Genomic DNA, 12,186 nt, shown 5'->3' with positions numbered 1-12,186 from the left:
AATGGATTATTTATTCATATTATAGCACAAGATATAAATGAACTAGATTAATACCTTTATTAATGTGACACAAATACAATTTTACAAGAACCAATACCTATGAACTAGGGCACACCAACACCCTGAACATATGGATCAATGTCACCCCTCGATTCGAAGGACGCACAATGACCGTTCGTTCCAAGAAGAGAATATTCTTTGATGATGTGAATGAAACCGTTCGGCTATGTAGGAAGATCCATACCACCCATTTAAATAGCCATACAGTCTGAAGAGAACAACCGCTGGATCAAGGAAGACGGTTATGTGAAGGACATGAGACAAGAAACAGTGCACGCCATCTAACACATTAGAGACCCAAATGTCGTATATCTAGTGAAATCTATCCACCTGACATAACATGTGCAATAAGGCAGAGTGTACTACCCGATGACGTCATAAATTGAGCATGGTAGAATCAATCGAAGACTCACACGTGTCATATGACTTATCTGGGTATATTCTCAGAATGATAAAGAATACCTTTGGTAAACATTATAAATAGGAAAGACATATAAACTAGACAATGTGAATTACACGACTAATGACAATACTCTGAATATCTTTAATCCTTCTACCCTTCTACCCTCTTATGTTGTTCTTATATGAGGCAGGCATAAGAAGGATCTAGAGGACTAATTTGACCGAAAGATATCGGTACCTAGGGATGTAAATGGAATGGGGATTCTCCGTCTCCATTGGTGATCCACCCTAACGGGGACGAGTAATCCCCGATAAGAATCCCAAAAGACGGGGGATGAGGATAGGTTTGTCCGCCCGTGGTGGAGATGGGGCGAGGATGGGGAAAGGTATCCCCGTCCCCGCCCCGTTAATCCTTTGATGGGGGATCTCCCCGTGATAATCGATTGTTTGGATGATTTTTTTTGATAAAAATGCCACATATCATTCTATTAACTTAAAAATACAAATATAGCACGAAAACAAAGAGGAATAAAACCTCCATCCTATACAGGTTATAGTTAGTACAAGATCCACAAAATGAAGAAAAAAATGCTACAAAGAGCAATAAAAACCATAAAAGGTGCAAATACAACAAACATAGAAATCATATCTTTCTCGTAAGTCGAATCCCGTTGAAAATCCATTGTAATCCATATTTCATCATTTAGGCTCTTTCGAACGTTCAGATCTGAGTCATTTCTATTTGTGCAACCACGCAAATCTATAGATCTACGGACAAGATAAATCTTTTCCGCTCTTACTAAGACCAAAAAAAGAATAAAAAAGTATAGCTCATAGGTGTAGATTTGACGAAAAAAGAAGTTCAAGAAGGTATATAGACTTCAAACTAATAAGAACATGTAAATCTAAAGCTAAAAACGAAGACTAAAATATAAATGGGAGGAGGAAGAAAGAAGACAAACTTCATTATTCTTCCTCTAAATAAACCTGAAAAAGTGACCGTGACGGTGGTGGTAGCGGAAATGATTGTTTGGATGATTTAAGTATATTATAATTAGTTGATTGATTGTTTTCAATTTTTAGATTTTAGTGGTTTAGAAAATTTGAGAATGATTGTTGATACTTGATATTATTAACTACTTATTATTAAAAGTGGTAGACATTACTATTTTTTTTTTAAAGTAAACGATAATTCCCTGCAAGGAATGGGGAAATGTTTTTTGGAACTTCTATAAACGAGAGAGACATGGATTCCCTACAAGACAGAGATGAGGATAAATCTATCTCCATTTAACTCGCGGAGACGGAAATGAAGATTCCCGATTCGTCTGGAAACGGGGATGGAAAATGCATTCCCCATCCATCCCGCCTCATTTATATCCCTATCGGTACCCAAACTATTAGATTGGGTGTGGTAGAGTAGTAAATATACATTTCGACAATCACTCCTCCTCCTTGCTCTACTTCTCATCTTTATCCACATCAGCCGAATATTGATTCACTTCAGCAGCAATGTTGCGAGTAGGAACGGTGAGGCCGCTGGTCTCTTCTCTCAAACCCCTTTTCTCCTCTCTTTTCCCTCTAAAATCTCTTCTTTCCCCCCAAATTCCAAATCCCCTTTCTCCCAAATATACCTCTCTTCGGTCCTCTTTCGCATTGCGGGTCCACTCTTTAACCTCTGAAGCTTCAAGTCTCCTCAATGATCCCGCCATTGACCCCAATTTTCTGTCTTGCTGTATGCCCAATAGGCGTCTCAGAGTGGCTGTGCTTCTCAGCGGCGGTGTTGATAGCAGTGTAGCTCTCCGTCTCCTCCATGCCTCTGGCCATCACTGCACTGCCTTCTACCTTAAAATCTGGTTCCAAGTACTTCCCCACTCTTTTTTATTAGCTTTTTCCGTACATAAGATTGACTTGAGAGCCTATGATCGGAGGGAGAGTTCAATTGAGTCGCTAACTAATCACAGAGCTGCAATGTTTGAATTTTGATTGATGTGATAATTGGGAAATTTAGGGAAAAGTGAGATTTAATGTTAGTACTGTTTTTGTTTAGGACAAGCTGGTTCTGATATGCTTTTTGTGTAGGAAGATTTTGAGAACTTCTGGTCTGAATGCCCTTGGGAAGAGGATTTGAAGTATGCCAAAGCTGTTTGTGAACAGGTTAATTGTTCAATTATTCTTTATTTTAATCTATTTGTTTAGTATCTTATTGAATTTGCATCAGCACCTATATATAGATGACTTTTCTCTATGGTGGGGAAGTCTTTCCTTGATTTTCTTTCTATGGTTTTGCACCTTTTACTTAAAATGAGGTTGGATTTCAGGTTGATGTGCCATTGGAAGTTGTACATTTAACAGATGAGTATTGGAAAAACGTGGTACGTTGTTGTTTCTTTCTTCCTATCATTTGCTTGATAATGTCTTTCTTTGTATGATGTCGTGTAAGTTGTAACTGGGTGTTTCGAGTTGATCCGTGACGTCATGAAAATTCAGGTATCTTACATTATTGAGGAGTATCGATGTGGTCGTACTCCCAATCCGGATGTTCTTTGCAATACAAGAATTAAGTTTGGTTAGTCTCATCTGAACCTAAAAAGTTCGATTTGTCCATTGATATTTCTATTTAGTGTTTTACACTTTTAAGCTTTGTATATTTGCAGGCGCATTCATGGATGCCATCAACAACATGGAATTCGATTATGTTGCTTCTGGACATTATGCCAATGTTATCCATCCATCACCGAGTCAAATAAACGAGCCTTCTAGCTTGGAACTCTCGAAGGACGCAGTAAGTATGTGAGCTGGGTTCGGATCTTTATTTTGTTTTTTTGCACCTATGGCGGTTTCTGCTCTTGCTATAAAACATTTTTACTTGATTGGCTATTCGTGTTTAGTCGGAAACAATATGAATATATGATATACGTTTGTCTAATTAAAAAAAATATCAACATTGTCTTGAAAATCAGCACAGAAGTGAATATTCTACAAGTTTGTATAGCACAATGCACTGTTGCAGAAACGTTTCGAACGTGCAATCTTGTTTTGCTGAGTTTTTAGAGGATAGCAAGAGAAATAAGATAAGATCAGTGAGAAACGTTATATGTTTGCCTTCTAGATAAAGTTGTTATATAGAAATTTTTATTCTCCAATGTATTAACGCAGCGACGATAAAACTGCAAAGGGTTGATAGGTTTAGTATCATCTACAATATTATTATGAATAAAGGGCGGCCCGGTCGCATTACGCGTCCCCGCTGAGCGAGGGTCCGGGGAGGGGTCCCACCACAAGGGTGTATTGGGGGCAAGCCTTCCCTTGCCAATTTAATTGGCAAGAGGCCGCTCCTAAGACTCGAACCCGTGACCTCTGGTCACACGGCAACAACGTTTTACCGTTGCGCCAAGGCTCGCCCTCAATATTATTATGAATACGCAGAAAAATATATGGTGCTCTCTTAACTTGAAACATTTGCCGTTTTCCTTCTGTAACTTTGTTTTAATTGTGCATCTCAGGTAAAGGATCAAACATATTTCCTTTCGCATCTGTCACAGGCCCAGCTTAAACGACTTATTTTCCCTCTTGGTGGTATCGCGAAGGTTCATTTCGATTTCTATATATATGCTAATAATTTTGTTTACTAGATCAACTGACTTGCTGTTTTTAGTATTCTTAAAATAAGTTATAGATTATATATATGATTAACATGAGCAAGTAATTGGTATGCAGAATGTGATTCAAAATAAATGCACTACAAATATTCTAATAGAAGTGATCCATCTCCTTGCCTTGACCCCGTAATTCAAGTGTTTCCCATCGTTCGTGGCTATTATAGCTTGAAGCTATTGCAATTTGATTGATATTTTCTTGAAAGTTTTATCTTACATGTATTTTTTTTTTGTTTATTTATAGGAAATATGCATATGTAAGCCCCTGATCAATTCAATTTTTACCGATTAAGCTCATAATCTTTTAAGTGGACACATTAAGCCCTTGATCAATTATCTTTTAAATGGGGGTATTTTGTGAAGGTTCATTTTGATTTCTGCATGTGACTGCGTGTGGAATTATCAGCATGTCCCTGCACGCGTGAAATTACCAGCATGTCACTGTTTTAACATGTCACCTAACACAAATCGCCACGTTAGATAGTTTTTTTTCTAACACCATTGCCACGTCAACCCTAAGATAACCTTGCCATAGCAACCCCTAAACTAACTTTACCCTAATCCCTAAAGTAAAACAATCAAACTCATTTAATGCTGACAATCCCATGAGCGCTAAATGCTTAATGTGTTAAAAAACTAAAAGATCGGGGGCTCATATATGTGTTTTTCATTATTTATATTCTGCTTCTCATCAATTTTTCTTTGTAGGTAATTGAATGGTTCGATTCCGTATGTTATTAGAGTCATAAATCTCTGTATATCTTGCTCTTTTTGTCTAAATCTTTCTTTTTCTTTTCTAATTATCTGCAGAATGAAGTTCGCAAACTTGCTACACTATTTGATCTGCCTAACAAAGACAGAAAGGATTCACAAGGAATTTGCTTTCTTGGGAAGGTACTTCCTTTATTCTTGAGAAGATGTTTCATCTGCTTTTCTTTAATGGGTAGCCCTTCTAAGATATTCATATTACTATCTTGTTGTTCACCGTTTCGGTTATCCAAACCATGAATTCTTGGCTATTTTTGGGTTGCGTATATGTTTTTTTTTTGAGAGAGAGGCCATTTGAAAATTCTACACTCTTGTGGCGGAAAGCTTGACTATTTGCATTTACGTTGTGATTTTTTTTTTATATGTAGATCAAATTTAGCGAATTTGTTGGAAGACATATTGGGGAGATGGAAGGTGTCATATTGGAAGCTGAGTCCGGAGATTTCCTTGGCATGCATAGAGGGTTTTGGTTCTACACAATTGGTCAACGACAAGGATTACGTCTTCCTGGGGGTCCCTGGTATTTTCCTGTACTGTATTTTGCGTACCATTTTTGAAAATTTCTACTATGCTTAGCTATTTCTTGTTCCTTCTCTTATGCAGGTATGTAGTGGAGAAAGATGTTAAGAACAATGTAGTGTTTGTATCGAGAAATTATTTCTCATTCGACAAAAAAAGACGCTTGTTTCGTGTTGGCTCTTTGAGATGGTTTAGTGGTTTACCTCCCAAGGAGACCTCTCAGGTCAAGTGTAAGGTACAAAACCCCACTTTCCATTTGACATCAACAATTTTATGGACTTGTTCCGTCTACTTTGTTAGTTTTTGCATTTAATTGGTGAAATTTTTTCACCTCATTAGTTGGTATCGTATGTAACGAAGATAATATTCTTGGAAGGGCTTCATGACTGATATTTTGGCTAGGAGTGTCAAAACGGATTGTCATGTCATAATGGTCTCATCTTATGTGATCTATGTACTCACATGATTATATATGATGTAAATGCAGCAAAAATGATAATTGTGTCAAAAGGGTCGTATTGGATGGGTTGTTTATGTAAATCATGTTATCATGTCAGAAATTGACAACCCTAATTTTGGTCATAAACAGAATTATATATGTCATGTTTGATGTTCCAGTAGTTTAGTGGTACAGTGATGTGATCTGTCATGATATATTCTGATGCTTCGGATCTGCGCATGCTAACCACCGGAAATTCTGAAACTCACATCTGTTCGAATTCCCAGGTGAGACATGGCCCTGGGATTTATGATTGCAGTGTGGAACTAAAACCTGGTGAACTTGATGGTCAAGATGTTGCAGTTGTCCACTTGTCTGAAGATGATCAAGGTTTGGCAGCAGGGCAGTTTGCAGCATTCTACCAGGGAAGAAGGTGCATAGGCTCTGGCGTGATTTTGGAGTCGTGGGATGATTGCGGATTTCCTGTGTGTGAAAGGGCTCTTGAACTAGCTAAAATAGAAGACAAATCAAAGCTAGGAAAACCAGTTAAAATAATGGTTAAACCAGAAACATCTTTGAAGGAATCCAATCATTCGGATAAAAAAGACGGTATAGAACTTGAAAGAGGATTGTCCGAGTCCCAGGTTGGCATCCGAAGCTGAACGAAATTTGGGCATATTTAACAGCTAGGAGTAAAACATGTAGAAGTAAGATGAAGAAGGTGTTCAGATTATATTATATATCATTTAAATGCTAAAAAATGTTATTGTTGTGTTAGTAAGGTTGTTTTTGTAAATCTGTGTGTTATCGGTGTTACAAATTTTCCGTTATTTTTGGTAGGAGGGTGAATTAGTTTTGGGGTCTTTGACTTGTGACATTATGTGATTATAAAAATATTCTTTACCAAAAACTAAAGATAAAAATAAATTACATTCATCATCCTTAAACTTTGAGTTAGGCTTCACAGAGTCCTAGAAACTCTAATTTGTTGAAAAATTCCATAAAAATTTAATTGAAGTACTTAGAAGATCAAAACCATCATAATTCTGGGTTAACTTCACTTGAAATGCCAAGATAAGTAACAACAATCTAGTTCCATAACGATACTATATTGTGGTTTATGCTTGTGGATAATCAAAGTTGTGGTTCATTTGAATTGAGTTTATGTTTGTTGATAATCAAAGTTGTGGTTCATTTGAATTTATTTTTTTTAAAGTGCAGATTTAAACTTAACATATGAAATGGTCAAATTTACGCTTATTTTATGAAAATTTTGAACGGACTGGGTTGACGTTTATTTGATTGTCATATCAGAATTTCAAACAAGTTAATCAATAAAATGAAACAATTTCTTATATTTTTATTTATTTATTTATAACTATATTTTATAAATAAAGCAAATGTTTTAGACACTTTTAAATATAAATATATTAGTTGGATGGTTGGGCCGGGTTTAACAATTAGCTCTTTTAACTTGGCCCGACCCTGAATGTGAATATGATGGGGGTTGGACTGGACTTAAACAAGATAGGTACGTATAAAATTTAGTTTGGTCTGCTACGAACCCAGCCTGGTCCATCCATGAATAACTCTATTAGAATCTAAGATTATTCGAAAATTGTAAGATGATTTACAAATTAACTAGATTTAACCCCGTGCAATGCACGGATTGTATAACTTTATTAGACAAATATAATTTTGACATTAAATATTAGCCGAAGTTATAAATATACAGATTCCACCTATTGTGTTCTTCTTCGACTTGGGAAGAATTTTCCATAATCGAATAATTTTTACTATAATTTTTGAATTACGTTTAGCACTAATTTCTTCAATGTAGTCATATACTCAAGATATATTTTACTAATTTTATGAGTGTTAAAAATAATAAGAATACAAACTTGTGGTGGACAGTTACATAGGTGAGATTCTACTTATTCTCTTTTGGGTTAAGGTGCAAAAATACCACTAACATTTTGAGTCAGGAGCAATTTTATCCCAAACGTCTAAAATTGTGCAATTTTACTCCTAACATTGGAAGCCAGGAGCAATTTTACTCCTAACGTTGATAAAGTTGGTCAATTTGAGAAACAATTCATCAAACTGTCTTCTCGATCATGAATCTTGTCATCTACCCTTCACACGTACGTCATTTTATTGGTAACAAATCACAAACATATGTTGAGATGTGAAAAAAATAAAAATATTATCTTTTGTATGAATTAAACAAAAAAAAATCAAAAAATTTATCGAATTTATAAATATTAATCTCCAGTTCTATTATTAAATTATAAAAAAAAACATGAAATCCTTTTTTTTATAGAACAAATTGATATGTAAATTGGTGCAAAAATAACAACTCTCAAACCCTAGATTGAGTTTTCATCATGGACTTTTAGCCCTTGGATCTTTTTCTACATTTGTCGTACTTGATTATATTATATTTCCTAATATTTATAATTTCATTATTTACTTACATCCTAATCTAATGGAATCTAAAAATGTTTTATAGAGTTGATAAAAGAAATACTTTATAAAATATCTAAAATTGTTAGGATTAATTATTTTGTATTTTAATCTAGAATAAAATATTAATTTTAATTTTAATCCGCATAAAATTCTTCCAAAAAAATAATATTTTGATTGAATTCAAATCCTTTTTTAGTATTATTAGTTTGTTAGAATTTTTTAAAAATTAAACATAAATAGAACTCTTTATATATATATTTATATATATCCTGATAGACTTTAATTATAGATAGAGAGTTCTTTGCAAACCGTAACTGTAGATTAAGTGATATACAATATTTATTAGCACTTTATTTAATTAGAATATATAATTTTAGAAAATCCAAAATTCTATTAAATTGACACATAAGCATCCTGTTTTTTTAGTATGCCACGTAAGATTAAAAGCTTTAATATTCTGCCAAGTGTCTTTTAGACTCCACATTTTATATATATAATAGATGCGAATTGCGAAATCACCAAAATATGGGTTAGACGTAGAGATGGCAACGAACAAGGTAATGTCATTATGATATTATGTTATTTTTAGAATTATACATCTTGTCTCATTAACTTAACACTATTATTTTTGAATTTCATCAATTCGTATGTATTTACTGATATCTTTACCAATTAAAAATAAATAAAAGTAAATTAAATAAATTATAAATTTAATGAAAAATAAATAAATAAATATTCTACAAAGTAATGAATGATTTTATTAAAACATAAATAGCAAAAATTAAAACACATTAAAATAAATAGTTCATATGAAAATCTTCATTTTCTTTTCCAACGACCCTGTTTGGGAATTAGCTATTAGCTGATTACATTAGCTGTTAGCTGTTAGCTGATTACATTAGCTGATTTGACTAGCTGTTTGTGTAGGCCTGTTTGCTAAAAATTAGCTGACTGGTAATAGCGGTTTGTGCAAAAAGACGAATAAGGGCATTAATTTTGTCGCAGGAGAAGAGTGAGTCTATCTATTAGGGTTAAAGAAGTCCATTAATTTTAATATTGCAAAACGCTAATTGAAAAAGCTCATTTTAAGAGTTTTTTCTAAATTAGCGTTTTCATCCCAAAACTCTCTCCCAAACCTCTCTCCACCAAACACTCCAATTAGCGGTTTCAGTGGTCAAACCTCTAAAGTTGGTCAAAACTAGACCTGTCCATGGGCCGGGCTGGGCCGGGCTCGGACCGGGCCAGTCGGGTTTTTAAGTAAAAATGCTCAGCCCAAGCCCAGCCCACAATTAATTTAGGCGGGCTCGGGCCGGGCTGGGCTCGGGCTTAAAAATCAAATCCCGAGCCCAACCCATATAAGCCCACCTAAATATATATATATATAATTGTTAATTATAAAAAAAATAAATATTATACTTAAAAATAAATATTTAATATATAAATATATATTTATTAATTAATATTAATAAGCGGGCCGGGCTGGGCCGGTCCGTGTTATTTTTATTAATCCTAAGCCCGCCCAAAAAATAGGCGGGCTTTGGCGGGCCTGGGCCGATGAATAATTTTTATTGTCCAAGCCCGGTCCAAGGGACACGGGCCTGGGCGGGCCGGGCGGGTACCCAGGCCCGTGGACAGGTCTAGTCAAAACCGCTCTTTTTATCCCAAAACGCTCTTTACCAAACAGGGCCGTTATCTACATCATAAAAACACTAGTTAAGAAATTATATGACGGATAATAAGGGTATTCCCATTCTTATCTTATATTTATCATATCCTTTTTACACCATAGTCAGGTGGTCCCATTAGAATCGAGCATACTAGATATTTATAAAACATGTAGTAGAGGATGAGAGATAAGGTACAAAATAATCTGAACGTTTACAGTTAGAAGCAATTTTATTCCTAACACCTAAAACGATGCAATTTTACCCTTAACGTTGATAAGTTGGGTCAATTTCAGATATTATTGTAAAACACAAATATTTTGTTCCTTATTCTGCACCAATTGCATACCAGTTCATTTAAAAAAAAGATTTCATATTTTCTGTGATTTAATAATAGAATTTGATTCGGAATATCACCTAGGCCCAGGAAGGCCCAGCGATGTCCGACCAACGCATGGGCCAAGATAACAGGAGGCCCACGGGCCCAATTAAATCCGCTATAAATACGAGAATGAAGGAAGAAGAAGGGATCGGGTAACTAATTTCCTACCTCATACACATTTGATTACTAAGCTCTCTTGAACCACTAACTGTCTTGATCTTCGGAGTGTCCACAGGGACCGATCCCCGCGCAGAGCCGATCCCCGAAGAAGCCAGACCTGCCCGACGAAGATCCAGATCATTATTCCGCATTCCCAGATTATTTGGTGCGGTGAGCGTTGAGTACAAGTGACCTCGGAGCTTCAAGAGAAATGCAAACCCCGATTGACCCTGTCCCGACGGTAGTACCGGAAATAGGAGCAACTAGCTCCATGACGAACGTTGAGCGTTCCACTCCGAACATTCCAATTTCTCCCAGAAACCTGGGGCCACTGATGGAGGAGGTGAGCCCAGAAGAAGAAGAAACTTACAATACCACACAACTCCTTAGTGCAATCCAAGGTTTTCAAACAACCCAGGCTATCCATATGGCGGCTCAGATGAAGATCATAGATCAACAAAGGAGCCTGTAGGAGGAGAACGCCAAAATCTGGCAATACCTTAAAGAAGCAGCAGAAATGCAAAGAGAAGGGGGATTGCCAGGAGAGCCCGTGGGACCCGGGGTCCTTACAGGAAGAGGGGCCGGGGCCGGTGAGGGCGGTGCACGGCGCGAGGAGGCAGTGGCTGCGAATAGCGAAGAGTTGTTGGAACTGAAGATCTAGCGTTTTCTTGACAAGAGGGCCCTCGGGGGCATCATGGGAGGAAGCGTCACCTCCAGCAAAACGCCACTAGTACAAAGGATCATCGAGACGAGGTTCCCGCGGGACTGGAAAGCTCATCGACTGTCCCAGTATTCAGGAACCTAGGACCCGAACGACCATGTGGCATCGTTCATGAGCACTATCAATTTATACTCGAAAGACGAGGATATCATGTGTAAGGTTTTTCCTACCACACTGTCGTCTAGTGCGCAAGAGTGGTATCGAGGACTTGCTCCGGAGTCAATCGACTCATTTGATCTCCTGAAGGACCTTTTCCTCTCCCGTTTTGCCGCAGCAGCAAAAGTAAGGAAGATCAGCTCAGACCTCAACGGGCTCAAGCAGCGAGCAACTGAACCGTTGCGCAACTTTCTCTCTAGGTTTCACCATATGGCCTCGCAGGTTAAAGGCCTCAACCTAGAGGTGGCTCATGACGCATTGGCAAAAGGGACCTCATGCGAGCCTCTAAAGCAGAAATGTTTCCGAAAGATGCCGAGATCATTCGAGGAGCTCATGACCATGGCGCAAACCTTCATCAGATACGACGACTGTGACCGACCCGCAGGATACGAGGAGTCAGATAGGGAGAAAGCTAGAGGAGACACGCACAAGCAGGAAAAAGGCAGACCGATTGCAGAAGCACGCGAGGAGGCCGAGCCCGTAAGGAGGCCCCAATGCCTTTTTCGGCTCGGACCGAGCGAACAAACCTGGAGCGTAGGGGAGATCGATCCCGCAGGAAGGAAGTGCATTACGCTGCTCAGAGCCAGCCTCGCCGGTTCACACAGCAAATCCCATCCACCGACAATAGCAAGACCCGTGCCGAGAAAGAATACTACAAATATCACAAATCCTCCGGACATTCCACGGAGAACTGCTATGAGCTGCAGAAGGAAATTGAGCGAATCACGAAGCAGGGCGCTCCACCAAAGGCGATCAGGCAAAGGGAGCAGAGCCCGAAGCAGCGGGAA

The 12,186-nt window shown here is 37.4% G+C and overlaps 1 protein-coding gene across 1 annotated transcript; it reads left to right on the top strand.

Annotated features, from left to right (window-relative positions):
- The first annotated feature begins 1,888 nt into the window (after positions 1-1,888).
- LOC136223068 (uncharacterized) lies at positions 1,889-6,745 on the top strand. Its single transcript, XM_066010862.1, has 10 exons — positions 1,889-2,325; positions 2,545-2,619; positions 2,784-2,837; positions 2,953-3,031; positions 3,120-3,247; positions 3,969-4,052; positions 4,932-5,015; positions 5,258-5,409; positions 5,493-5,643; positions 6,135-6,745. The coding sequence occupies exons 1-10, from the start codon at positions 1,975-1,977 to the stop codon at positions 6,507-6,509; spliced, it is 1,533 nt and encodes a 510-aa protein (XP_065866934.1). The 5' UTR covers positions 1,889-1,974; the 3' UTR covers positions 6,510-6,745.
- The last annotated feature ends 5,441 nt before the right edge of the window (positions 6,746-12,186 follow it).

Source organism: Euphorbia lathyris, chromosome 1 (genome assembly GCF_963576675.1).
Source record: "Euphorbia lathyris chromosome 1, ddEupLath1.1, whole genome shotgun sequence".
NCBI classification, from domain to species: domain Eukaryota; kingdom Viridiplantae; phylum Streptophyta; class Magnoliopsida; order Malpighiales; family Euphorbiaceae; genus Euphorbia; species Euphorbia lathyris.
Note: the sequence above shows the minus strand (reverse complement) of the source record. Positions and strands in the feature narration are given on the sequence as shown.

What these genes read in the sequence shown, in the direction of transcription:
- LOC136223068 (XM_066010862.1), top strand. Translation starts at nt 1,975, where the DNA reads ATGTTGCGAGTAGGAACGGTGAGGCCGCTGGTCTCTTCTCTCAAACCC. An exon ending in CCAAAGCTGTTTGTGAACAG is followed by an intron (nt 2,620 to 2,783) that starts GTTAATTGTTCA and finishes GTTGGATTTCAG; the next exon opens with GTTGATGTGCCATTGGAAGT. An exon ending in TGGAACTCTCGAAGGACGCA is followed by an intron (nt 3,248 to 3,968) that starts GTAAGTATGTGA and finishes TGTGCATCTCAG; the next exon opens with GTAAAGGATCAAACATATTT.